The sequence below is a fragment of the Eleutherodactylus coqui genome, chromosome 13 (genome assembly GCF_035609145.1).
Source record: "Eleutherodactylus coqui strain aEleCoq1 chromosome 13, aEleCoq1.hap1, whole genome shotgun sequence".
Taxonomy (NCBI): domain Eukaryota; kingdom Metazoa; phylum Chordata; class Amphibia; order Anura; family Eleutherodactylidae; genus Eleutherodactylus; species Eleutherodactylus coqui.
Window position 1 is genome coordinate 8871970 of NC_089849.1, and position 27797 is coordinate 8899766.

General features: G+C 50.6%; 2 protein-coding genes across 2 annotated transcripts in view; one reads left to right on the top strand and one right to left on the bottom strand.

Moving 5' to 3' along the window:
- Positions 1–2904: 2904 nt before the first annotated feature.
- Positions 2905–27797, top strand: part of RTF2 (replication termination factor 2) — a 53469-nt gene continuing 28576 nt past the window's right edge. Inside the window, exons 1-5 of the mRNA XM_066588250.1 lie at positions 2905–3052; positions 4993–5087; positions 5538–5631; positions 6498–6634; positions 14754–14832. Coding sequence (XP_066444347.1) covers positions 2984–3052; positions 4993–5087; positions 5538–5631; positions 6498–6634; positions 14754–14832 — 474 coding nt within the window. The 5' untranslated portion in view covers positions 2905–2983. The remainder of the gene's footprint in view (positions 3053–4992; positions 5088–5537; positions 5632–6497; positions 6635–14753; positions 14833–27797) is intronic.
- On the bottom strand, positions 20745–27706 carry LOC136588280 (beta-1,3-galactosyl-O-glycosyl-glycoprotein beta-1,6-N-acetylglucosaminyltransferase 7-like). The gene is made up of 3 exons (XM_066587377.1): positions 26715–27706; positions 22825–22920; positions 20745–20968 (listed from the first exon to the last, which is right to left on the bottom strand). Exons 1-3 carry the CDS (start codon positions 27679–27681, stop codon positions 20745–20747), a joined length of 1287 nt encoding a protein of 428 aa, XP_066443474.1. The 5' UTR covers positions 27682–27706.

A 27797-nucleotide genomic window follows, 5' to 3' on the forward strand; every position in this document is an offset into this window, starting at 1 on the left:
GCGGGCTCCCACATGTGGAATCCAACCTGTTTGTGTGCCACAGGCCTAAATTAAACACAAAAGCAATCTTTCAAATGATTGAAAGATTGACAGTTCTAGCGATCATTTTGCATAAAGTACTAATAGGCACTAATGTCCATTTGCACTTTATCAACTTCATTTGCAGGCAAATGAGCATCCTGCAGCTGTTTGCAAATCCCAGCATGGGGTCTGGACTTTGCACTCAGCTGCATTGTCTTCGCATGGGCTGCCTCCGGCTGTCAGGTGAACACAATGTAATCAGCTGCTCCCGTGGAGAACACAACGTGCGGTCCCTGCTACCTCTCTCTCTGGCTGAAGGATGGATTTTAAGGTCCATTAGACACAATGATTATCACTCAAAATTTGTTTAAAAGCCATCTTTGGAGCGCTATCGTTGGGTGTAAATGTGCCCATCTTCCACTTTTCTGTCGAACTATGGATTTCAGTTCGGCATGAAATCCATCGTTCAGCAGAACAGCTGATAAGCAGGACCGCACGCAGTGTTCTTCCTGGGGAGCGCTGATAACAGCTGACTGCATTCTGTCAGCTGTCAGCCCCTGGCAGAACAAAGGGAATGTATTTAGCGAACAGCAGGCGCTCTGTTCTCTGATTACAGCTCCAGGCAGCTCACACCCTACTAACGGGCATTAGTACCAAGTAGTCGTTTATGCGAAATGATCTCTCAAGAGCCATCTTGTGAGCGATCATCGGTGTGCTGTAAATGCACAATATGCTCACCTAAAAGTCATTGTTCAATCATGGAAGCGTTTACACGCAACAGCCAACGTTTGAATACATTTTGAGCGTTAATCGTTGCGTGTAAATGGGGCTTGACCTTGCACTGCTGGGGTTCAAGGATAACATCTGCACGGACTCTGAAAAACTCCAGACAGATGTCACTCTCGGTCAGATTTGAAGCCGGAACTCCGCACTGCAAGGCAGCAGCAGCGCTAATACTGAGCCACCACCTCCAGAAAAGGCGAAGAACAAGAGTAATAAATGCAAACCCCGTGCAGGCGTTGTCGATAATCGTCCGTAAACCTAGAGCCCCAGCACTACAAGGCAACAGTGCTAACCACTGAGCCACCGAGCCTCTTCCTTCTGCGGCTTCTTCTCTGGAGAAGATCTTCTCCTCTTTCTTAGCTGACTTCTCCTACACCTTCTTCTTCTCCACTGGAGGAGGAGTAAGAATTAAGAGGAGGGAGAGCCAGCCTGGTGGCTCAATCGTTTGCCCCGCTTCCTTGCAGCGCTGCAGTTCTAGGACGACATCTGCATGGAGTTTGTCTGCTCTCTTTGTGTTTCTGCTTCTCCTCCTCCAGACAAGTAAGAACAAACATGGCGGCTCAGCTGTGAGGCGGGTCACACGGGGACGAGTTTCCACCTGAGACTAAGCAGCAAAGTGGATGAGATTTGTAAAGATCTTGTCCCCACGCTGCGGACAGTCCGCTGTGAACAAGCCGCGCGGAAACTGACATGCCGCGCGGAATTCAAATTTGCGCCATGCCCATTGTATCGCCGTTTCGCTTCTCTCTACGGGGAGAAACCCGTGCAGGATTTCCGTGCGTTCCCTCGGCGGACATTCGGCGAGGCTTCCGTCCCGTGGGAACCCGCTGTTAGCGCTGCTGCCTCGCAGGGCCGGAGTTCCAGGTTCAAATCTGACCAAGAGCAACACCCGGATGGAGTTTTTCAGAGTCCGTGCAGATGTTACCCTTGATGGGATTTGAACCTGTGACCCCAGCAGCGCACGGTGACGGTGCTAACCACTGAGCCGCGGTCAGAGAAAACACGCGCACCTACCTTTTATTTGGAAAAGGATTTTTTGATGATTTTTGTATTAAAATCAGTACAATTTCATCAGTCGGCCGATCGCAGCGACTAACCGATACAGAAAGCAGAAGAGGAGATGTCATCATCAGCCGCACCCCGCAGCGCAGCCTCGGGCCTCATATTTCAGTATAGAATATAAGGGGTTCCCGTGCATTAACCCCTTCCTGACCGCCCATGCACCTTTTGACGGCTTTATTGTGATGAGGCGCCTCGTTATGGTGCTGCATCAGACTAACGGCCCGGCTCATCCGCACTGGCAGGATCAACGGCCGGCGCTGCCTGGTGACAGCGGGGACGTCCCCGCTGTGCAATCCTTTACATGCCACGGTCCATGCGGCATGTAACAGGCCTCCCTCCATCACCCATTGGACCCCCGAGATGTGATAATGGGGTCCCAATGGGTTGGCAGGTCACCCGGAGGCTTGAAGATGCCCCCAAGTCTGCCATGTATGGTGGCCATAGGCAATATAATACACTGCAATACCAAAGCATAGCGGTGTATTATAAGTATCATCAAAGGTCGAGATATTGAAGTCCCATCATGGGGGATCGGCTCTGTATAAACAACAGATAACGTCAGACCCCAAAATGAGGTCATTAAAAACACAACCTGCAAACTACAAGCCCCCCTGAGACCGACGGGGGCGTTAAAGGTTATGGCGCTAGAAGATCAAAAAACTCTGATAAACTGGTTGGTCTTTGAGGTGTAAATGGGCCAGTCACTAAGGGGTTAAAGGAGTAAGAGTGCAGCTCTGGAGTATAATACAGCATGTGATATACTGACCTGTAATAAACCAGCTTAGAGGATTCTATAAGTACATTAATGACCTTCCACCCCTGATAACGAGGTATAGAATGTATAGGGGCTCCGCACAGAACTCCTATAGAGCTAACAGCCGTCGGTCAGATACCTGAACACTTGCAGAACTACAACTCCCATCATGCCTCGTCACACTCATGCAACAGAGGATGGCGCGAGGGATGCCGGGACTTGTAGTGTACGAGGTCTGTGTACCAAGATGCCGCCGTTGAAGCCCAACGTGACCGGAAATGACGATGCGGCAGAGTCACGTGATCCCGGAAGCGGAAGTCGCTCTGTTTACTGTCTGGTAGTGTTGTGGTCGCTGGAGGAGAGATGGGCTGTGACGGAGGAACCATCCCCAAGCGGCACGAGCTGGTGAAGGGGCCCAAGAAGGCGGAGAAGGTGAGGCAGCACAGGTGCCAGCATGGCGAGCTCCAGGGCTCTATTAGGGCATGTGGTGTGTTTCCTCTGGCGCCCCCTTCATGTCTTCACACAGCGGTGCGTCCGTTTACTGCTGTTTCGTGCTGCGTTTTCGAACACTTGTTATGGCGCCAGCGGCGTACTAACGCACCGCGACATTGTGACCAGGATTGCTAAAACGCGCAAAAACAGCAGCGAGCGGCCGGAATCAGAAACGTCTGCGCAGTGGTGAGAGCGCGGTACTGCGGTATACAGCGGCCTCGTACAGCGCTGGAGCCTCTGCGAATGTCTGCCCGCCTCTGCCCAGTTCTCTTCTGACGCCCGCCCTCACCACTCACTCCCCTCCCACTTGTCTTCTACGCCCACCCTCACCACACTCTCCTCCCACTTGTCATCTTCTACGCCCACCCTCACCACTCACTCCCCTCCCACTTGTCTTCTACGCCCACCCTCACCACACTCTCCTCCCACTTGTCATCTTCTACGCCCGCCCTCACCACTCACTCCCCTCCCACTTGTCTTCTACGCCCACCCTCACCACTCACTCCCCTCCCACTTGTCGTCTTCTACGCCCACTCACTCCCCTCCCACTTGTCATCTTCTACGCCCGCCCTCCCCACTCACTCCCCTCCCACTTGTCTTCTACGCCCGCCCTCACCACTCACTCCCCTCCCACTTGTCTTCTACGCCCACCCTCGCCACTCACTCCCCTCCCACTTGTCTTCTACGCCCACCCTCACCACTCACTCTTCTCCCACTTGTCTTCTACGCCCACCCTCACCACTCACTCCCCTCCCACTTGTCGTCTTCTACGCCCACTCACTCCCCTCCCACTTGTCTTCTATGCCCGCCCTCACCACTCACTCCCCTCCCACTTGTCTTCTACGCCCACCCTCGCCACTCACTCCCCTCCCACTTGTCTTCTACGCCCACCCTCACCACTCACTCTTCTCCCTCTTGTCTTCTACGCCCACCCTCACCACTCACTCTTCTCCCACTTGTCTTCTACGCCCACCCTCGCCACTCACTCCCCTCCCACTTGTCTTCTACGCCCACCCTCGCCACTCACTCTTCTCCCACTTGTCTTCTACGCCCACCCTCGCCACTCACTCTTCTCCCTCTTGTCGTCTTCTACGCCCACCCTCGCCACTCACTCCCCTCCCACTTGTCTTCTACGCCCACCCTCGCCACTCACTCCCCTCCCACTTGTCTTCTACGCCCACCCTCACCACTCACTCTTCTCCCACTTGTCTTCTACGCCCACCCTCGCCACTCACTCTTCTCCCTCTTGTCGTCTTCTACGCCCACCCTCACCACACACTCCCCTCCCACTTGTCATCTTCTGATGTCCGCCCTCACCACACTCTCCTCCCACTTGTCATCTTCTGACGTCCGCCCTCACCACACTCTCCTCCCACTTGTCACCTTCTACGCCCGCCCTCACCGCTCATCCTCCCTCCCACTTCTACGCCCGCCCTCACCGCTCATCCTCCCTCCCACTTCTATGCCCGCCCTCACCGCTCACCCCCCTCCCACTTGTCATCTTCTATGCCCGCCCTCACTGCTCATCCTCCCTCCCACCTGTCGTCTTCTGACGTCCGCCCCGATCCTACCCCCCCTGCTCCACTAAGTCTTATCCATGTCCCAGTATAGCTGGCAGCTCGCTCGATTACTAGTCAGCCGATTGGCTCGTCCGCCCCGTCACACTACAGTGTTGGGGTGTAGTCGGGGATGCTGGGTGACGCCCCCGCCAGGACTGTCACCCAGCTTTTCCCGGATCAGACAGAATGGCGGCATTCTGGTTGATTCTTCACATCTGCCTGAGCCGAGAACAGCGGCTGCGATCCGTGACTCACAAATGGCGTCCCGACCCCGAAGATCCGAGCGTCTCACACGTCTCACTTTCTCCTTGTCTCCTGTAGGTGGATAAGAGCGCGGAGCTGGTGGCCCGCTGGTATTACTGCACACTGAGCCAGGAGAAGCTGAAGAGGCCGATCGTCACCTGCGAGCTGGGGAGGTGCGGACGCTTACAGGACCTTGTGCTTCACTTCCTCACTGTATTCAAAGTCTCTGCTTGCTGTCAGTGGATGCTGCTGTTCATGTTTATATCCACAGGCCTAAAGATCCTTCTTGGCCTTAATGCTTCTCACTGCTGAGGGTTTGTTACAACGTATCCAGTCTGGACAGTCCTCTGTGAGCCCCACACTGATGCATGTTACCTGCACTGATACATTGTAACAAACTACCGAGACAGGGCTTGTGCTGCTGATGTGTTACCTTACCAAGGATGGTCCTGACTGGATACAATGTAACAAACCTTCAGCGGTGAGAAGTATTCACAAGTGTTGTTGAGTTGTCCTCATTCGCAGTGGCGCCGGTCTCCACGTTGTGGTTGTGCCTGACAGCCAGTCGTGTTATAAATCCCCCCTTGTATCCGGTTGTCACTCCGTCTTCTCGCTCCCCGCAGGTTGTACAATAAAGACGCCGTCATTGAATTCTTGCTGGACAAATCCACGGACAAACCGCACGCCGACGCTGCCGGCCACATCAAGGGCATCAAGGTACAATGTGGCTCCTGATTGTGGGATGAATGCCTGATCAACGGGGGTCTGATGGCTGGGACCGCCAGAGACCCCTAATACACCATGTGACTGAAGCCACGGTGCACATGTGTGATCCCCGCTCCATTCACTCCTATGGGATGGAGGGAGATTCAGTCTCCACCTGTCCCTAAGTGCTTCCCACCTCCAGTCCTCAGGGACCCCGACAAGCCATGTTTTCAGGATGTCCTCAGTATTGCACAGGTGATGTCATTATTGACAATGTTCTTACTATAAGATATCCTGAAAACATGAGCTGTTGGGGTCTTGAGGACCGGAGTTGGGACGCTACCCTAAGTAAATAGAGCAGTGGTCATGCTTGCATACCGCCACTCCATCCACATGGGATGTGTGGCTCTCGGGATTGCGGGGGCCCCCAGTGGTCGGATACATATGTGTAGTGGGGTTTAACTTGCCTTATACCCTTTATCGTTTCTTGTGTCTTTTATGGAAATGCTGTGGAGTTTTTCTTTGCAGCATTTCTGCTACATGTATGTGGTAATATTGGAAGACCACTGCACAGCACCTGAGATGTCCTGCAATGCAGGCATTAAACCAACAGGGGCAGCAGTGAGGTAGGAAAGGCAACAGGAAATGAGCAGCACTGTGACTAGCTCTGGACGTAACCACGATTGGTGCTGCCCTTATATTGTGAGATGTCCCACTTCTGGCTGTCTGGTTGCAGAAAGCAGACGGGTCCGCAGATTGTGCAGTACCCACCCGGGCCACTGCCCAATCTGCGGAGCTGCCTGCTTCCTGCAGCACAACGGCCAGAAGTGGGACAACCCCTTAACACTTTGATCATGTAATACTTCATCTCCTTGCAGAACGTGATTTTGCTGAATCTCACTGACAACCCGGCTTGGACAGGCGACAAAGGCAACACGAAGGGCGACATGTATGACGAGCAGCGAGCGCAGTTCATCTGTCCTGTGGTGGGTCTGGAAATGAACGGCAAACACCGGTATGTACACCGCAAATTGAGCATGGAGTGTAAGGGCTCAACCGCACTGGCGTTCGCCACCGTTAACCATTTCTGTTTCTCTGTTCCACTTATTAAACATTTCCTTTTTTTCACCATTGATTTCCACACCATTAACCCCTTCAGTGGCGAGTTTCTTACCCCCCTGTCAGACCCACCAGGGCAGGTATTTAATGGGCCAATCATTTAATTTGAACTAATTTTGCAGTCGCGTTCCAAGAGCCATAACTTTTTCATTTCCCCATTGACATGGCCGTATGAGGGCTTGTTTTTTATGGGACAAGTTGTATTTTTTAATTGCATCATTTTTGGGTATATATATATAATGTATTGCAGAACTTTTGTAAAAAAATTTGTAGGGAGATTGGGGGAAAAAAAAGAAATTTCGCCATTTGTTTTTTGGATTTCATTGTTACGGCGTTCAGCGTGCGGAATAATTAATGTGACATCATTATTCTCTGAGTCACATGATCCCGGTGATAGCAAGTTTATACAGTTTTTATGTTTTTTGCTATTTTTGTACATTTAAAACATTTTTTTTCTTAAAGGTTTGCTTTTGTGTCGCCACATTCCAAGAGCCGTAGTAATGTTATTTTCCCCATGCCAGAGCTCTAGAAGGCCGTGGTTTTTGCGGGATGAACTCCAGTCTTCATTTTATCTAATTATTAGGAACAGGTAGAATTTCGATCACTTTTTAGTTCATTTTTTTCTAGGGGCAAGATTAGAAAAATCAGTAATTCTGGCATGTTGTTTATTTTTATTTTTCCCTGCATTCTCTGAGCAGTATTAATGATATAGTAAAGTCATTCTACAGGCCGGTACGATTATTCCAATATCAAATTGTAAGAGTTTTTTCTTTTTCACAACTTTTTCACAGTTTTAGGGCACATTCAGACGACCGTATATCGGCCAGGGAATTCACGACGGCTGATATACGGCATCCTTCTCTGTAGGGGGAGGAGGCTGGAAGAGCCGAAAGCAATGCTCTGAGCTCCCGCCCCCTCTCTGCCTCCTCTCCACCCTCCTGCACTATTTTCAATGAGGAGAGGCAGGACGGGGCGGAGCTAATTCCCGGAACTTAGCCCCGCCCCACCCTGCCTCCTCTCATTGCAAATAGTGCAGAGGGGGTGGAGAGGAGGCAGAGAGGGGGCGGGAGCTCAGAGCACTGCTCCCGGCTCTTTCAGCCTCCCCCTCACTGCAGCGAGAGATGCCGTAGATGGGCCGGCGTGAATACCCGACCGATATACAATCGTCTGAATGCGCCCTTAAAAAATAAAAAATAAAAAAAATAATACAAGTTTAAATCTCCCTCCTTTTGCCACATCTATAATAAAAAAAATCTAAATCATAAAAGAAAAATACATATTTGGTATCTCTGTGCCCGTAAAAGTCCGATCTATCAAAGTAGCGCATTATTTTTCCCGCAGGGTGAACGTCGTCCCAAAAACAAAATAAAGCACGCCAGAAATGTACTTTTTCAGTCACCCTGTCTCCCAGAAAAAATGCAATAAAAACGATCAAAAAGTCGTATGTATTCCGAATTAGCACTAATGTAAACTACAGAACATCCCGCAATAATGAGCCCTCGCTCAACTACGTCGACGGAAAAATAAAAAAGTTATTGTGCGCAGAAGGTGCAGCAGAAAATAATTTTAAAAAAATTAAATGTCTTTGAAAAAAAATACAAGTAGTACAGTAAAACAAAACTATACAAGTTTGGTATCGCAGTAATCGTACCGACCCATAGAATAAAAATATCAGGTCGTTTTTGTTGCAGTTTGTGCGCTGTAGAAACAAAACGCACTGAAAGATGGCGGAATGTCGTGTTTTTTTTCATTTTACTCCACTTAGAATTTTGTAAAAACTTTTCAGTACATTATACGGTACTTTAAATAGCACCATTGAAAAATACAACTCATTCCGCAAAAAACAACAAGCCCTCATGCAGCGACGTCCATGGATAAGTAAAGGAGTTAGGATTTTTTTATACGGGGGGAGGAGAAAAAGAAAAGGGGAAAAAAAAGGGTCTGTGTCATTAAGTGGTTAAATAATGTACTAACTTCCTCCTCTGGGTCATTGTGACACAGGGATACCACATGTTGAATTTAGTTTTTAATTTTTTACAAAGTAAAGGGGGACAAGGGTTTTTATTTTTATTTTTTTTAATAACTTTTTTACTTATAGACCATGGCATGTAAAGGGTTAACACAGCAGAGATCGGAGGTTTTCTCTGATCTCTGCTGTAAGAGCTGGTGCCCAGTTATCCTCTGACAGCCAAGCCCCAGCTCTCCCTGCCACAGAGACCAGAAGCAAGCCTATGGTCTCTATGGCAACCTGAAAACAAAGCAGTGCAGGAATTTGAAAATAGAAGCGGGAGATTCCCGGCAGATCCGCAATATCTTCCTGCTTCAGTTTTTCAAAGTCCTGCACTGCTCTGTGTGAGTCTGTGCAGATAGAGCACAATGCCACAGCTAATGGCATTGTGCTCTGCAGCTCCCATACTGAAACATAGCCCGGAAAGCTTCTGTGCTATATCACTATGGGCAGTGGAGCTCGTCCTGGAAAATTTCCGGCCGTGCCACTTAAGGGGTTAAATGGGCTTTCAAAAAAAAGGAAATATCATTGAAAGCCTGAAACGCCAAACGGGAATGAATACATAGACGGTATGCGGTATGCGTCCACATGGGCTTCCTTTGGGCACGGCTCCAGTTACTTTGTGTTGGTCTTAAGCCCTGGGATGTAATTGTATGTCCTGGCTGGGAAGGGGTTCCCACAAATGGCTGTACACTTGTGTCCTATGGATGACGCGGGCGCAGAAGCTGTCCCCTACAGGCATACAAAGAAAGTAAGAACAATAGTAAACAAAAACCCTGTAAACCCCACATGTTTGGTATTGCCACATCCGTGCCGACCGTACAATAAAGTGAACACACTATTCTCGGCTGTGTCATTGGGGTACACATTGAAGTACCCCCTGCCACTAGAAGGTGGACCCTAAGCAAAGGAAGAGTTGACTCCTCCTATCAGCTATAAGCCTCCTGTAGCCACTCGCCTAAATCAGTTTTAGCTTGGCACCCATAGGAGGCAGACTTTGCTGCAGGTCCTCAATATCCTGGAGTGTCTTGGACTTCTTGGGTACACAGGGTGACTGAAAAGGGACACCAGGGTTGTCCCTAACTTCCCTGCCTTTTCTGTGACCCGCCAGTGAAGATCTTCTGCTTAGATCCCTGGACTCCCTGGCCTTACCAAATGGAGGCGAGAAACGGCGAAGGATCAGGCTAGATCTTGATGCCGCGGCATCCGGCAAGTATGAGGGTCCTTCTTACAGGCATTCCCCTTCCCTAGCTCCCACTCCATGCATGGCCAGTTTTCTTGCAGCCCCAGTGGGAGGTGGACCCACTCGCGGTTACCTTGCCCTTTGTGGGAGGGGGTTGGGGGGCTCATTCCCCTTTGGGGGTTGCCTTTTTCCCAGGCTGCACTGCGTTTATGGGGTGTTGGATTGTTTTGTGGGCCTGACAATCATTCAGATTACCGCAGCCACACAGCGAACTTCAGTGGTGCGGGCCCTGCATTTTCAGTCATCTCCCCGCGGCCTATCGGAACACATGCGTGGCAGGGCCTCCAAATGTTAACGGTCCTTAAAGGGGTTGTCCCGCGCCGAAACAGGTTTTTTTTTTTTTCAACCCCCCCCCCCCCCGTTCGGCGCGAGACAACCCCGATGCAGGGACGTACAGAAAGCTCACCGGAGCGCTTACCTTAATCCCCGCGCTCCGGTGACTTCTATACTTACCTGTGAAGATGGCCGCCGGGATCCTCTGCCTCCGTGGACCGCAGCTCTTCTGTGCGGTCCACTGCCGATTCCAGCCTCCTGATTGGCTGGAATCGGCACGTGACGGGGCGGAGCTACACGGAGCTACACGGAGCCCCATAGAGAACAGGAGAAGACCTGGACTGCGCAAGCGCGGCTAATTTGGCCATCGGAGGGCGAAAATTAGTCGGCACCATGGAGACGAGGACGCTAGCAACGGAGCAGGTAAGTATAAAACTTTTTATAACTTCTGTATGGCTCATAATTAATGCACAATGTACATTACAAAGTGCATTATTATGGCCATACAGAAGTGTATAGACCCACTTGCTGCCGCGGGACAACCCCTTTAAGTTTAAACAGTCCTATAGCATCGCCTCCTTCCTCTGCTTCGGCCCCACATGCAGCATCCCACTTTGCAATCACCTCTAGGAGCAAATCCTGCTCTGACTGAAATATTGTATTCTGACTCTTCGTAAGGCCTCATGTCCACGGGGGAAATCAGGCCCGCCGCGGATTGTCCATGCAGAATCCCACAGCGGGTTCCTCCTTTCCCGCAGACATGAGGCCTAAAAAGAAGATTAAACTTACCTGTCCGGACGCTGCGGATCTTCCGTCCGTCGCGGCCGGATCTTCTTTCTTCGGCCCGGCAAATGTGCTCGGCACACCGGCAGCATGCCGTGCGCATGCGCCGTGCACGCTATTTTTTTTTTTTTAACTCCTGCTCTCCCGCGCCGGAGAGCAGAAATTCAGCTGTGGGTGTGCCGCGGATCCGGACGGCTTCCATAGGCTTCAATAGAAGCCTGCGGGAGACCCGCACTGAAATGGAGCATGCCGCGGGTGTTTTCCCGCACACGCAATCTGTTCGCAAGGGAAAATGACATCCGCAGGTATTTAACTACCTGCGGGTGTCCAATGCATCCCTGTGGGGCGCAGATCATGCGTGCGGGTGACCCGCTGCGGATCTGTCCCCGTGGACATGAGGCCTTAGATGACGAACAGTCTTCCAAAGTCTCCACTGTTAAAGAGACACTCCATGTGCAAGAACAAGATTCCTCTGCCATCGCAGACGCTTTCTCCTTCCGGCGTCCTAGAAGTTCACTTAAGACATTTTCTACTGATGCAGACTTTGAGGAGTTTGTGGCCCAGGAGTCATCATTCCCAGTTAACCCTTTCCTCGCCCGTCCAAACACACTACCCCGCCCCTGGCAGATGCGTAATCTTTTAAGGACCAGCACTCTCCGAATCCGCACAGGAGGAGTTAGCAGAATTGGCTCTTCAGCTCTCCCCAGCCGGCAGGTTCCTCTGCGAGGGCTTCCTGGGTTCAGCCAGGCTATGAGCTCGCTGCCTCTTGCTTTCTGTAGCAGTGCGCCGCACCTTGTGGCTGAGGTGTTGGTCGGGACTTCTACTATTCAGGGATGCGGGGTTCGCTTATATCCAAGATTTCTGGGTGTGCAAGATCCTCTCTCCGGGATGCGCAGTAGATTTTCATGCTACCCCGCAGGGCACTTTTTCACTCTCGGGCATTTCAGGTGGCTCATCAGTCGTCAGAAGTAACATCTAACCCCATCACGGCAGCTCAGCTTTGCTCAGGGAAGGATCTTCGCTGGAAAGTGATAACCACGGATGCCAGGCTGGGACAAAAGGTCCAACTCTGAATCAGCCTTCCACATCAACATACTGGGACTCGGAGCCATCCGCCCGTCCCTGACCCGTTGGTTCCAGATTCTGGCCGTTATCCAATCCATGTCCAGATGGACACACTGATGGCCGTCAGGTACATAAACCACCATTGTCCGAACTATCCTCAGGGCCAGGAAGCCACCTTATTCTCGCATCTACCATAGCGTGGAAATACTTTTTCAGATCCCCTCCTTCTGTCAGTCAGGCATGGATATGGCCTTGAGCCTCAGTACCTTAACGGGTCGAGTCTTCACCCTATCGGTCCTTTTCTAACATCTCTTGTCTTCCACATCCGCTGACTTTTCTTCAGGGAGTGGCACATGCCGCCCTTCCTTACCATCCCCCGTCAGCATCGTGGGACCTCATTCTGGTCTCGGATGTATTACAATTGTCCACCTTCGAGCCAATGCATCACCTTTTCCCTTCGTCTCCTATCTTGGAAGGACGCCTTCCTGGCAGCCATCACTTCCATCCGCCGCGTCTCTGAGCTCGTTGTGTTCTCATGCAGATCTCCCTTTCTGATACTTCATCAGGACAGGCGGTCCTCCACCCTGTTCCATCCTTTCTTTCCAGAGTGGTATCATTCTTGCACCTCAACAAAGACAGGGTGCTGCCCCCTGCTGTCCAGACCTTCACACCCTACAGACCGTTGATGTCTTCCGCACACTACGTCTTTCTGTCTTTGCCGTACAGAATCCTTCCGCCACTCGGATTCTCTGTTCCTCATCCCTGATGGCCCTCATCGAGGTCTGGCGGCTTCAGGTCCACCATCCGCCGCTGGATCAGGTTGGTGATCACAGATGCCTACCGTACCAAGGACAGGACTCTGCCCGTTCGGGTAATGCCTCGCTTCCTGGGTGCATTCTGTGCAGTGCCCCATAACGCTTCTGCCCTCCAGTTTTGCAGGGCCATGACCCAGTCTTTGCTTCATGTGTTCACAAGGTTCTATAGGGTGCATGCTATTTCTTGCATCTGCTCATGATGCTCTTGGTCACAGGATCCTGCAGGTGGCAGCACCCCGATCGCCTCATAAGCGTTGTTGGCCCATCCGTAGGGATTGCTTTGGAACGTCCCGAGGTCTTCGCTGCGTCCCTCGTTGGTTTAGGATACGACCCTTCTCTTGGATGTTTAGTTGTAGGTTTGTCAGATATATATTCAGTTTGCCCTCCCGCTTATCCTCTCCTGTTTGTGCGCATCTGGTTTAGCGGAGCGGCTGTGGGAGGGGCATCGCTGATGGGAGGAGTCAACCCGTCCTCTGCTTAGTGGCAGGAGCTATGCCCAACGTCTTCCTTGTGTCCGCAATGAACATCTGATTTTACAGTAAATAACAAAAAATCCTGTTTTATAGCAAATGTATCAAGAAGAAAGCAAAGAAACGGACAGAATGCTTCCTGCTATCATTTGTAAAGTGCAATAAAAGTGATCAAAAAAGGCCCAAGTGCCCCAAAATAATAGCAATGAAAGCTGCAGCTCGTCATACAGAGACATACAAGAGACAGGCATCTGAATGCAGCAAATGACATTTTATTCCAAAAAAAGGTTTTAAATGTGCAAATTGGAAAAACCATAAAAATCTAAGTTTGGTGTCGTCGTAATCGTACGAACACGGGGAAAAACGATCCTGTCATCCGTGCAGCGTGTGTAAAAGAAATCCCAAACACAAGAGCAGAACTCATGTGCTTTTCCTCCCACTGAAAAAAATGTAATGAAAGTTCTACATTATTGAGCCCCGTGTGACACAGAGGGTTAAGGCAGCAGTATGCAGTCCGAAGCTCTCACTCACGACCTGAAGGTTGCGGGTTCAATCCCTGCATGGTTTAGGTAGCCGGCTCAATGTCGACTCCGCCTTCCATCCTTCTGAGGTCGGTGAAATGAGTTCCCAGCTTGCACCATGTTGACAGAAAACTAAAGATAAAAATCCCCTGGAAATCGTTGCGCCCTTAGGTCCAAATAGGCCTCTCACAGGCATGATTAGCTGCAGGCACCTAGGACGCAGTGCCATGCGTACTTCCCGTGTGCCAACTATCTCCACGCACTAACTTGTATGTAATACGCACCCAGATAGCTCATGCCGCGATTATTTAAGTTTATGGGAGATTCGTATGGTGTATTAGGCGCATATAAACCGTGCTTACTTGGCATATGATCGTGAGAGAGGCCTAAGGGGTTAAAGGTGTTATCTGCGGACACTGTTGGTTGTTTTCCTTCCACAGTTACTTAGTAAACAGTAGAGAATATCTGAAGCCGTACTCGCCGCCTCCGCAGCTTCCGGTTTTCTGTCGCTTGGTCTCTGCTGCCCTTTACTTCCTGGTGCAGGGATCCTGGTGTGATGGCGTTGCCAACAGGGTCATGTGACTGCTTCAGCCAATCACCGGCTCACTTCACCTGGTGATTAGCCGCAGCGATCACATGACCTAGTGTTGGGATGTCTTCTCTCAGCACCTGAAAGTGAGAAGCAGCGCCTTCCCCCAGGAAACTGAGGTTATTGCTGGTGGTGCTGAGAGCAGGACGGGGGTGATCAGCTGCTCACGCCCCGCGTTCACAACCCCCCCAAATAATATCTAGGAGTTGAATGTTTGCATCTCCTGTAATGGGCCTCCATTCCTCCAGGTTCTGCGTCCTGAGACAGTGCGGCTGCGTGTTCTCCGAGAGAGCGCTAAAGGAGATCAAGACAGACATATGCCATAAGGTAGGTGTTATAGAGCCTTCTTGTAATGTACTGCCCCCTGCTGTTGACATGAGCACTATGTATTGGCACACTGCACTGTCACCGGCAGCACAGAGTATTTCAGTAGAGGAGTGCTGATGTACGAGGCCGCGGCGCAGCGCAGTGATTTCGCCAGGCCGGTTCTGCATTAGTTAGTCCTCCTTTGCTGTCACTTTGTACCTGCATGCGATCATCATGGTAACACAGAGTGGTGCTCTGGAAACCCTGGGATGCCCCCCGGGGGCCGTCACTAAGGTATCTGGTTACTGATCCATTGTTTACGTTGTGGAAGATGATTAGCGGCTCCTCTGGGATCGCTCCCTGCCGGTGGAGACGACATTACAGCACCGCATTGTCACTGCCACAGGATTCTGCTATACAACACGGCCGCGCTCGAAGGGCACAGACCTAACGAGGACACGCTGCCCGGGCCCGGAAGTAACTAATTAGTGTTTATACGATTAGAAACTCAATGGTGGCTAAATACTAGAATTAAAAATAGAATCAGTCTTATACAGCGGCACAAAATAATACGAAGACCATACAGAGAGCAATGATGGCTGGTGATCCAACTATGTCATGTACATACACTACTTATCCTGGATTATACTCCAGAGCTGCACTCCCTATTCTGCTGGAGGAGTCACTGTGTACATACATTACTTATCCTGTACTGATCCTGAGTTACATCCTGTATTATACTCCAGAGCTGCACTCACTATTCTGCTGGTGGAGTCACTGTGTAAATAAATTACTGATCCTGTACAGCTCCTGAGTTACATCCTGTATTATACTCCAGAGCTGCACTCACTATTCTGCTGGTGGAGTCACTGTGTACATACATTACTTATCCTGTACTGATCCTGAGTTACATGCTGTATTATACCCCAGAGCTGCACTCACTATTCTGCTGGTGGAGTCACTGTGTACATACATTACTTATCCTGTACTGATCCTGAGTTACATCCTGTATTATACTCCAGAGCTGCACTCACTATTCTGCTGGTGGAGTCACTGTGTACATACATTACTTATCCTGTACTGCTCCTGAGTTACATCCTGTATTATACTCCAGAGCTGCACTCACTATTCTGCTGGTGGAGTCACTGTGTACATACATTACTTATCCTGCACTGATCCTGAGTTACATCCTGTATTATACTCCAGAGCTGCACTCACTATTCTGCTGGGGGAGTCAATGTGTACATACATTACTTATCCTGTACTGATCCTGAGTTACATCCTGTATTATACTCCAGAGCTGTACTTACTATTCTGCTGGTGGAGTCACTGTGTAAATAAATTACTGATCCTGTACAGCTCCTGAGTTACATCCTGTATTATACTCCAGAGCTGCACTCACTATTCTGCTGGAGGAGTCACTGTGTACATACATTACTTATCCTGTACTGATCCTGAGTTACATCCTGTATTATACTCCAGAGCTGTACTCACTATTCTGCTGGTGGAGTCACTGTGTAAATAAATTACTGATCCTGTACAGCTCCTGAGTTACATCCTGTATTATACTCCAGAGCTGCACTCACTATTCTGCTGGAGGAGTCACTGTGTACATACATTACTTATCCTGTACTGATCCTGAGTTACATCCTGTATTATACTCCAGAGCTGCACTCACTATTCTGCTGGTGGAGTCACTGTGTAAATAAATTACTGATCCTGTACAGCTCCTGAGTTACATCCTGTATTATACTCCAGAGCTGCACTCACTATTCTGCTGGTGGAGTCACTGTGTACATACATTACTTATCCTGTACTGATCCTGAGTTACATGCTGTATTATACCCCAGAGCTGCACTCACTATTCTGCTGGTGGAGTCACTGTGTACATACATTACTTATCCTGTACTGATCCTGAGTTACATCCTGTATTATACTCCAGAGCTGCACTCACTATTCTGCTGGTGGAGTCACTGTGTACATACATTACTTATCCTGTACTGATCCTGAGTTACATCCTGTATTATACTCCAGAGCTGCACTCACTATTCTGCTGGTGGAGTCACTGTGTACATACATTACTTATCCTGCACTGATCCTGAGTTACATCCTGTATTATACTCCAGAGCTGCACTCACTATTCTGCTGGGGGAGTCAATGTGTACATACATTACTTATCCTGTACTGATCCTGAGTTACATCCTGTATTATACTCCAGAGCTGTACTCACTATTCTGCTGGTGGAGTCACTGTGTAAATAAATTACTGATCCTGTACAGCTCCTGAGTTACATCCTGTATTATACTCCAGAGCTGCACTCACTATTCTGCTGGTGGAGTCACTGTGTACATACATTACTTATCCTGTACTGATCCTGAGTTACATGCTGTATTATACCCCAGAGCTGCACTCACTATTCTGCTGGTGGAGTCACTGTGTACATACATTACTTATCCTGTACTGATCCTGAGTTACCTGCTGTATTATACCCCAGAGCTGCACTCACTATTCTGCTGGTGGAGTAACTGTGTACATACATCACTTATCCTGTACTGATCCTGTGTTACATCCTGTATTATACTCCAGAGCTGCACTCACTATTCTGCTGGTGGAGTCACTGTGTACATACATTACTTATCCTGTACTGATCCTGAGTTACATCCTGTATTATACTCCAGAGCTGCACTCACTATTCTGCTGCTGGTGGAGGCACTGTATACATACATTACCCATCCTGTACTGATCCTGAGTTACATCCTGTATTATACTCCAGAGCTGCACTCACTATTCTGCTGGTGGAGCCACTGTGTACATACATTACTTATCTTGTACTGATCCTGAGTTACATCCTGTATTATATTCCAGAGCTGCACTCACTATTCTGCTGGTGGAGTCACTGTGTACATACATTACTTATGCTGTATTATACTCTAGAGCTGCACTCCCTATTCTGCTGGTGGAGTCACCGTGTACATACATTACTTATCCTGTACTGATCCTGAGTTACATCCTGTATTATACCCCAGAGCTGCACTCACTATTCTGCTGGTGGACTCCCTGTGTATATACATTACTTATCCTGTACTGATCCTGAGTTACATCCTGTATTATACCCCAGAGCTGCACTCACTATTCTGCTGGTGGAGTCACTGTATACATCTATCACTTATCCTGTACTGCTCCTGAGTTACATCCTGTATTATACTCCAGAGCTGCACTCACTATTCTGCTGGGGGAGTCGCTGTGTACATACATTACTTATCCTGTACTGATGCTGAGTTACATCCGGTATTCTCCTCCAGAGCTGCACTCACTATTCTGTCAGCTTCAGAGCTAAAATCTCCCCGCATTCGTTGCCTAATCTGATGATTGCACCCTGGGAAGCTCTGGCTCAGCTGTTCCTGTAGCTCCCTGGATCTGCGTTCTCCTGCACCTCTCACTTTATTGACATCATGGGAGTGATGGGACCCCCTTTCTGTCAATAGTGGGGGTCCCAGTAGTGGAGCTGCATCTATCAGACATTCATGCTCCTTAAGGCCCCCCTCACACAGGTGTTTGCAGTGTTTTCCATGCTGCGTTTAGTGCTGTTAGCCCGGTTTCAGCAGCGCTCGCATGTATTATAAGCACAGATGAAAACGCAGCGAAGAATGCTGAAAACCTTGCAGGTGCCGACGGGTCCCCGCCGGTGTTTTTGGAGCTTCGGGCTGGCTGCCAGGCGCTTGTCAAGCTGGCAACGCATCTATTGGTAATGACGGAGATTCCTGGCCTCCTAGCAAGAGACTGCTCTGATTGGCTGAATTGGCTGAGTAACAGCCCTCTCAGCCAATCACAGCCAGCGCTACATGCACCAATCACAGCCATTCAATGGGCGACGCAGGGCCGAAAAGCACCAAAGATAGAACATGCATCGCTGTCCAAGCACAGCAGCGTTGGCAATGCTACACTTTGACACTTGTGTGAGCCGCCCCATTGGCACGAATGGGGCGTTGTACAGCGCTAAACCATGTACCATGTCTGTGTGCGGGCGGCCCTGATGGCTCTGGTTGATACGCTATTTAAAGGAGACTGGGTGGTAAGTGTCTGCTGGGTGGGGGGTCTGACTGCCGGCTTCCTGAGCCCCCGGTGGAGTGGAGTGCTGCTCGCACCTCTATGGGTCTGCTAGATGGAGCTGGGTTCCGCTCCCCGCTTCCGTTCGGCGGTCTCACATTGACCATCTCTGCATTTATACAGGGGAGTCGCGGACCGTCTTTTAGGGGAGGTCCCAGCGGTCGGCCCCGCCCATCTGACCCTGTGATTAGGTGAAAACTTACAATCTTGAGCAATCCGTTGAAGGGAATTTCACTGTCTATAATGCAGATCCCAAAGTGGTCACATGACTATGATCTGACTATTACACTGCGTGTCTGCGCTCCGCTGCCCGCCCTATCATTTACCTACAGGTGCGCCAATTCAACATTGTACCGCGTTATGTCTCGTAGGAGACCAACAATTGCGCACTTTCAAAATCTCCTCCCTCTTGTATTCACCTGGCTGTTCGCTGCGGGACGAGTCGTGTTCATTGTGGCGTATGAAGCACCAAAAACTGTAAAAATTGTAAGTGGAGGTAAGTGGGCAGAGCGTCCGCGCCGCCGCCGCCGCCGGGGTCTGGCCTCACCACTCACACATATTGGCAAGAATGAGGAACCTTTATTCTGCGCTTACAGCGATAACGGATTTATCATCTCACAAAATGTATCCTCTGCCGCCATCTTCTGCCCGCCAAAACGTTCGTTTTCTGTCAACATTTGCGCGGGACGCTGGTTATTTGCGGGACGTCTTCTAGTTTCTATTGGTACCTTTTTGGAGCACTTGTGACTTTTTGATCGTTTGTTGTTAAACTTTTTTTCTTGGAGACGGCGACCAAAAAAACTGCGATCCTCGTGAGTGTTAATTTTTTCTCTCCTGACAACGGCCACCATGAGTCGGGGCTCCGGCACGCTTGCGTTATTTTTGCGCGTTCTTTTTCACGCCAATGTCAATGGGACTCTAATGTTAAAACGCATCGCACAAAAATCACAAAGCGCCGACCTGCGACGGGTTTGTAACATTAGAAAGCCCCATTGACAAACGCATGAAAAACACGCAAGTGTGTGTGAGCCCTGACTCTGATGAATAGGCGTTCTCCGGACGCGGCGATTCCAGAGGTCTGTCCTTTTGAATGTTGAGGGATTCATGAATGCGGGAAATGTTTTTTTTCAGCTTTCATTACCTTTTTATTTTCTAACAACAAAACTTTTTGTTTTCCCTTCTTTCGCCCCGCGGGGGACTTGAACTTGCGGTCGTTTGATCACTCACAGAGTATGATGCCTTATCCTACTATTGCATTATACCACATTCTAACAGGCAGTCTATCATGACGTGGGCACCTCACGGTCTCACCATGGGGGCCGGTTCGGGGCGCCCGATTACTGATCGGGGCTTTTAGATGGCGCTGCCAGAATTGTCAGGGGCATTTAACGGGTGAAGGCTGATCGCACCCAACACCCGCTGTCTATGGAGTGTTATCGACCCCCAACTTGCTCTATACAAACCCCGCACCCCCCATGATGTAAATATATGTCCTGGAGGTGAATGGGTTAAGGATAGAAGTAATGACCGGGGTCTGCGGCGCTGCGTTGTGCCGCGATCGGTTCTGGCAGGGCTGAGTGCGCCCGGCTTCATCTTGCTACTTCTGATCCGCCATTGGTTTCCTTGTCCTTTCTGTGTTTTATGACTCCGGCCGACATCCACCCTTCAAGGGTTAATAAAGTTGCTGAGATTCGGAGGAACGTTCCACTTTGGATCACATTACGTCCTTCGCCGTCTCCATGCGAACAGCCGCGCCGCAGCGTTCTGGTTTGCATGTATTCAAATGATGTGTTGTGTTTCACCACCTGGGGGCGCTCTGCTCGCCATCACTGTATGGTCTTTGTGGAGTACTCATCCGGGAAGTACCAGCCCGGCTCCAGCGGGACCCCTGCTGCCCCCTGCAGGACGCGGACCCTGTAATGTCTCTCCAGGCAGTCGGTGACAAGGCCGTAACGACGCGGGTCAAACTTGTTCGCGAAGAGATGCGGAGAATCGACCAACCAGCGCAAATCTCCGAGGCCGAAGACGCAGATGTCACGGACGTAATGCCCTGCGGGGAGAATGGGGCTCAGGATCAGTGGGGAAGAAACAGCTGAGGGTTTGTTACAGTTGCAGGCAATGCTCTGAGCTACGGATCACATTGCGTCTCTGAGGATACGCGGCGCCGAGGTAAAACAGCATGGACTCCACCTCAAAAAACTGCGGCAGAAATCCCTGGCGAAGCCGCGAACTTCTGACGCAATTCACGGGTGGATTTACCGGGTCACTGGGCAGGATTGGCGTGCGGAATTTATAGTGTAGATCCAAATTAAGGAGGAACGCGTCGCTTCTCAACGCGGATCCGTGCGGAATCGCGTCAGAGACTGAAATGCCGCACACGGATATCTCCAACTGATTCCTGGTTACCGCTGTCCCGACAGACTTCTCACAGCTGAGGGGTTGTTACAACGTATCCAGGTGGACTCCGGACTGAGGCCCAGCGTCTGCGGCGCGTTTGATGGCGGATCTCTTGGTCCGGAAAACAAATCGCAGCATGCTCCATTTTGCAGCGGATCCGGCACAGATGGTTTCCATTGAAGTCAATGGCGGCCGTCCGTTCTGCGGCGCACCTCTAGCTGCCACCGGACCCGCCACCGATCCACGGGAAAGCGGGAGTTAAAAAAAATGTACTAGCACGGGCCTCACGCATCCGCAGTGCAGAAGACCCGGACAGGTAAATAATTGTCCCCAGCCGCGGGTAGGATGGGATCCAGCTGCGCCTCCCACAGGCGGAATCTGAACCACCCGTGGACATTTTTTTTGGGGGGGCGCGGAAGTCTTCCATTGAAGTAAATGGATGCCGGCCGATCCGCGGCCTTTCCAAATTGACATTGCGAAAGGTCATGGATTTCGTATCATCGCCTAGCGTCTGCGCAAAGAAAGCGGGGATTTAAATAAAATAATCTGTACTGCACACGTGCGATGGCGAGCTGTCCGGACCGTCCGCAGTACCGATAAATACAGGTACGCACGGACACCGGCTGGGCCCCGGGTCGGATTCCCCCGCGGGCTCCCGGATGCGACCCGACCCGGTCATCTGCAGGCGGTCAAATAGATGTTTAAGTGGGAGGCAATGGAAAAAAAAAAAAGCACAAGCGCCATTTTGATGGGTTTACCTTTTCCAGCGTTCGCCGTGCGGTGAGGATTGGCGCGAGCCTCTGTTCTTCGGCTCGCTGTGATTGCAGCGACACCAAATTTATAGTTGTGTTTTATTTTTACATTTTTCAAAAGGAAAGAACTTTTTTTTCTTATACAAAAATGGCGTCCGGCGCCGCGTTCTGAGACTCGGAACCTGTTCGTCTTTCGCCGGCTGAGCTCGCGGGGCTCGTGATTTACGGGTTAAGATTTTGATTTAAATTTTTGGTGAGCAAATAAAAACCGTTTCTGTTATAAAAAATGTATTTTCTCCCCGCAGGGTCCTGACGCTCATTGGATCGCACTGTATACTGTAATAACTCAGTATTGCAGTATATATTGATTATGGATTTTGTCTTGCAAGCCCTGTCATGGGCAAGACTGTGTGGCAGCCTTCAGTAGGCTCCAGGCTGCCATGCTAGCCCATCGGCACGCTCAGATCACACTGCAGGGGTGCCAGTGAGGCATGGGAGGGACGCCCCCCGCTGACTGTTTAGGCTCGTGGTCAGCTTTGACCGCGACACCTAGATGGTTAACAGCCGCGATCAGAGCTCCATGCGCACTTCACGACCGCAGGATGTTGTAGTTCGACGGTCATGAAGGGGGTAATATGCATATATCCGTGAAACTTCCGTGATAATGGCGCTGTGGGCGGGCCTTTAGAGGCAGTTTGTGCTTTATTCCCCCACCCTCCCACCCCCCAGAGGTACAAAGGTAGGTTGTAAAGCTTACCGCTGCAGCCGGAGTGCGAGATGCCTTGCTGGTCCCTCCATTTAACAGCTCGGATGTTCCCCTCCCAGCCGGCGTCGGGCGTAGATCCGGGAAAATCTGGGGAAGCAATGCAGCGCACAGTTTAAAGGGCCGGTAACACCAAAGTCCAAGAGTTGTACTAGTGCAGCGATGAATGCGGCTGCTTCACCCTGACTGACACTTCTACCCCTCCGGTTATCAGGACAGTCGGGGCCAGCGATGTTCAAGGAGCTTTTCCAGTTTTATGTCAGTGAAACGTAATGGGGTTGTCCAGGATTAGAAAAACATGGCTGTCCTCCAAAACAGCGCCACTCCTGTCAGTGGTTGTCTCTGGTATTGCAGCTGAGCTCCATTGACGTGAATGTGAATGAGCTGCAATATTGCGCACTGTCCACACGGACGGGGGGCGGTTAGTGTTTCGAAAACGGTAGCCATGCTGTTTTTCAAATTGTGGACAGCCCCTTTAAGTCTCTCTTCACATCTGCATTCAGCCTTCTGTTTCCTGGCCAGCATAGCTCGGCACGTTGTGCTGCCTGGCCTGGGACTTTGGGACAATCTGCGGAGACTCCAGCGCAGATGTGAGCTGAGCCTCATCCTGCTTTCTCACTGTTTTTAATCTCTCTGCTTGCTGTCTGTGAATATAAGCAGATGCTTGTACTGACTGGATACTTCTCGCAGCAGAGGTTTTGTTACACTTGTGACCCGTCTGGACAATCCTCTGTGAGCTGAACGCCTCTCTGATAGTTTGTTACATTGCATCAGTCTGGAGTTCATAGAGGGTTGTCTAGACTGAATCCAGTTGTAACAAACCCTCAGCTGTGAGATGTTTGGTGTTGAGTCTTCTGCATGCCTAAGGCCCCCTGTCCACAGGCATGCGGTATCCCTGGGAGCAGGAGCCGCCACCGAATCTCTGCCGGTCAGCCCTATCTGATAGATAGGCTGACCGTGGAGAATTGGGGCATGCTGCGGATTGCCCGCCGCGAGCGGAGAATCATAATGATTCTCCTCTCGTCAACGGTATGCCGGCGCTTTCCATAGCAACGCTATGGAAGGCTGCAGAGGGCGTGATTCGCCAGTGGTAAACTGCCCGTGGACAGGCACCCTTAGGGTGCTGGTACTCCCGGGAGGATGTGTTGGGCGCAGATGGCGGCTCGTCCAGCGATAACCATGTGCTTATAAGGGAACGGCTGCCTGTTTACACGAACGCTCCGTCTTTCCGCTTTCTGCACGTAGCGACTGAACGACCGAGCAATGAAGGACGTCTCCGTATTTCCGCTGTACGACCGGCCTTCAGATTCTCGCCGGATCGCAGGAATCCGACCGATAACATCCGTGTAAAAGCAGCTGAAGTTTTGACAAAATGTCTCAGTTAATGCAGCTTAGCGCTCGTCCACCGGGGCGTGTATGTATATATATATATACGCCTTATTCAGACCGGCGTATTTTTCACACGACTTTCGGTCACGTGAAGGAAGCCGCAGCGAGTTCTGTCGCGCACCAAAAGAGCCCATAGAAGTCAATGGGATTGTGTAAATGCGTGGTGAGTGTGCATGGTAGATGCGTATTTACGCACAAAGCAGTGGGGTCGGGGGGGTGTTTTGCGGGCGTACAGACACCGGGATCACGTGCGCAAAAAAATCACAAAATGTTCAAAATACGTTATGAATGAGCAGAGTCTCAGTCCGTAAATTCACAGCGTATTTACGGACTGTAAAGCGCGGACGCCGCGCCGGCGAGCCGTGAATGCAGGTTTGTATCCAGTCCACTCAGTGTTGGATAATGAACGCGGTTGGGCTCGTTTCACATCTAGTGAGCCCTTCCTCCGGCCGGGCTCCATGGTGAGCGTGGCTACAATACGGGTCTCCGTGTACCCTGCGATCGCTCCTCTCACAGACGTCCGTGCCGGTCATGCTGCGATTCACAAGTAGCCACGACTGCCACCAAAGGGTCACGCCTACTTGTCAGTCATAACATTGATTTCTATTAGATCACGAGGTTGCAGGGCGGCAGTGTGATCAGATAACGATCGGCGGTCGGACAGATTGGCGCTGGTCTGGCCTTCACACACACGGATCCTCTATGGGGTCACACGTTGTCCGCCCCCTATCCAGCTTTACATCCCCTGCTCACATTAGGGGCTGCGCTGCCCACAACGGCGATATCTACGCATGACTTCTGTGCGATTGCAAAATACACGCATGAAGATAATGCGTTTTTCTCAATGAGTTCATTTACACGGGCCACTTGATCAGTCGGTGACGCTTCCCCGGGGCTTATTCACACGAGCGTATATGGGCTGGCGTTTTCACAGCCGCCGATATACGCTGCCATCCGATGCACAGGCTCGGCGTATATGGCGTCAGGCAGGGGGGTGGACGGCTTAGCTGTGCCATGCTGTCTTCCCCCTTCCCTTTAGCAGTCACGCCGTTAAACTCCTTCCCACCTCCTTTCTCCGGCCGCTGTCATTGGCTCCCATGGGAATACACCTGTGTGATCTGATGCATCAGATAGCATATATTGGCCGGCCGATATATACGCTCGTGTGAATAAGCCCTATGACTGTTTTTGCCCCGGCCACTAGGCATGTAAAAGGCCTTTTAGTGCTGCCCAATCACAACCTGCTACTTCTCACAGCTGAGGATTTGTTATAATTGCATCCAGTCTACACAATCCTCTGTGGATTCCAAACTGATACATTGTAACAAACGATGGAGACAGGAGAGCTTTCTGCTGCAGTATTTGGCGCACAGAGGAGTGTAACAAGTCTGTTCTTCAGCCGCTGGATGTAGATGAGGAGATTCCATTAATTGACAGCATGCAGAGATCTTAAAGTGAGGAATGGAGACAATTGGCGACTGCTGATGGGCTGGCACGATAGTCCGGAGCCCAGTGAAGGCTGGCAGGGCTGCCGGGCATAGATGCCTTTCGGGCGCTGCCTCCAGTCTGTCATGATAATAACTCCATATATTAACATGAGCCGCAGCCTGCAAGTAGCATCCCAAACACCTGCTGGTCACCTATATATATATGGCCACATCAAAGATTACTATATACTGCAATACTGAAGCGCTGCAGTATATAGTACAAGCAGCAAATCATTGCAAGATCAATTATAAGAGAAGATTTAGTAAAGCAATCTTTTTTTTTTTTTTTTTTTTGAAACAGTAACATTTATTTACCGTATATACTGGAGTATAAGCCAAGTTTTTCAGCACATTTTTTTATGCTGAAAAAGCCCCCCATGGCTTATACTCGAGTGGGGTAAAAAAAAGCAACAAACAACCCGCAATCCTCCCCTCCCGGCCGCCGTCTGTGTCCCCAGCAGTGCGGCAAGCTGCTTGAGAATTCTCCCCACTCAGCTTTGAATTCCCCCGCTATCAACGCTGTGTAGGTAAGCGCTGTGATTGGATCGAGTTCCAGCCAATCACAGCCGGCGCTCGATCATTTACAGCCACTCAGTGGATGACCTCACTGAGTGGCTGTGATTGGCTTCTTTTATAACATGAAGCAATAAAGAGTTCTTGATTTTTACTTCACACTATTTTTCGTACCTTTGGACTTACTGTGGGGATTTGGAGGTCCATGATCCCCGAACGGAGGCTGTGCATGAATTAATACCTTTACCTCCTTTGGAACCTACTTGGTGATGAAGCTGTGATTGGCTGGCGCTCCATCCAATCACAGTGCTTACTTACACAGCGCTGACGGCAGGGAAATTCAAAGCCAAGCAGGGAGATGACAGCGGGGAGAATTTTCAAGCAGCTTGCCGCACCGCGGTCAGACCATCACGCCGGGGACACAGACGCCGGAATAATTTTTTCTTGCCAGGGGCTCCTATAGGTGTCCTAGTAATAAGGGGTTCTAGTTCTCACCTTTCATCCTGTTGAGGGTCACCCAGTAGTGCTCGTCTGGGCTGTACGTGTTTTTCGACCACTCGAGCAGATCCTTCGCCCGTTGGTCAGTCAACACGAACTCTACAAAGCCCCTGGTCAGGGCGTAGTAGGCGGTCCCAAAGTAGAGCGTGATGTTATGTGGGGGTCCTGCCTTCTTCTCTTGGGTGGGATAGACGTAGGACTTCCCCTTATGGACAAACTCCTTATAGGCCACTTGTGTGCGGTATCGGATGTGCGGCGGCTGGATCACGCCTGGCGTCAGGTTCTTGCCCTTCCACTTGCTCTTGAGGTACCGCACGATCTCCTTGTTGGTCTTCACGGGAAAGTCCTGGCCGCACAGGTTAATGACGTTCCTCCACGGGAGGTCGGAGCGGACAAGGTCCTCCATGCAGTTCACATCAGCACGTAGCCTTGAAAACCCCGCGTAGACCACCGTCTCCTGCCGGGATGATAGAAAGACGTTGTGGAAGCAGCCGGCGAGCCGCCGTACCGCCTGACTGTACGTCTTGGGAGATTTCAGGTCGATGTGAATGCAGTACACGTTCTGCGGGGCGTAAATAGCGGCGAGCAGCTTGGTGAACATGTCCAGCTGCTTGTGTATGGTCAGGATGTACGCCAAGGGGTAGTCCGCCTCCTCCGCCGACAGCGGCTTTGTTATAATGTGCAGGTCATTTATCAGGGTGGAGCAGTTGGACCGCAGGATGGCCTCCCCTTCTTCTCTGGATGGTGGCAGGGCTGCTTGACATATATTTCCCACCACCAGGGCGGCGGGCTTCCCCTCAAATAACGCTTTGCACAGTTCTCCGGGATAGAAGCCGCATTCCTTGATCTCCTCATCCGTGGTCGGCCCGTTCCCAAATTCGTTCATGTTGTTAATGGCCAATAGGACAATGGAGAGGCCGACGCATAACACAAACCCTGACTTGGTGCATCCGAGGAAGCTCATTGTCTGCCCCGCCGCCGGCTTGTCATCAGCATCGTACTTTGTGAGCCTGCAGGAAAAGCAAAAAAAAGGTACAAATAAGGAAGCATTCAATGTATCGTTGCATAATATCCCAGTGG

Excerpts from the sequence above, each read along its gene's own strand:
- LOC136588280 (XM_066587377.1), bottom strand. The coding sequence starts at position 27,681 with ATGAGCTTCCTCGGATGCACCAAGTCAGGGTTTGTGTTATGCGTCGGC. Across the intron at positions 22,921-26,714 it reads GACCCTCAACAGGATGAAAG|ATTTTCCCGGATCTACGCCC; the intron begins GTGAGAACTAGA and ends TTGCTTCCCCAG. Across the intron at positions 20,969-22,824 it reads CTCGCACTCCGGCTGCAGCG|GGCATTACGTCCGTGACATC; the intron begins GTAAGCTTTACA and ends TTCTCCCCGCAG.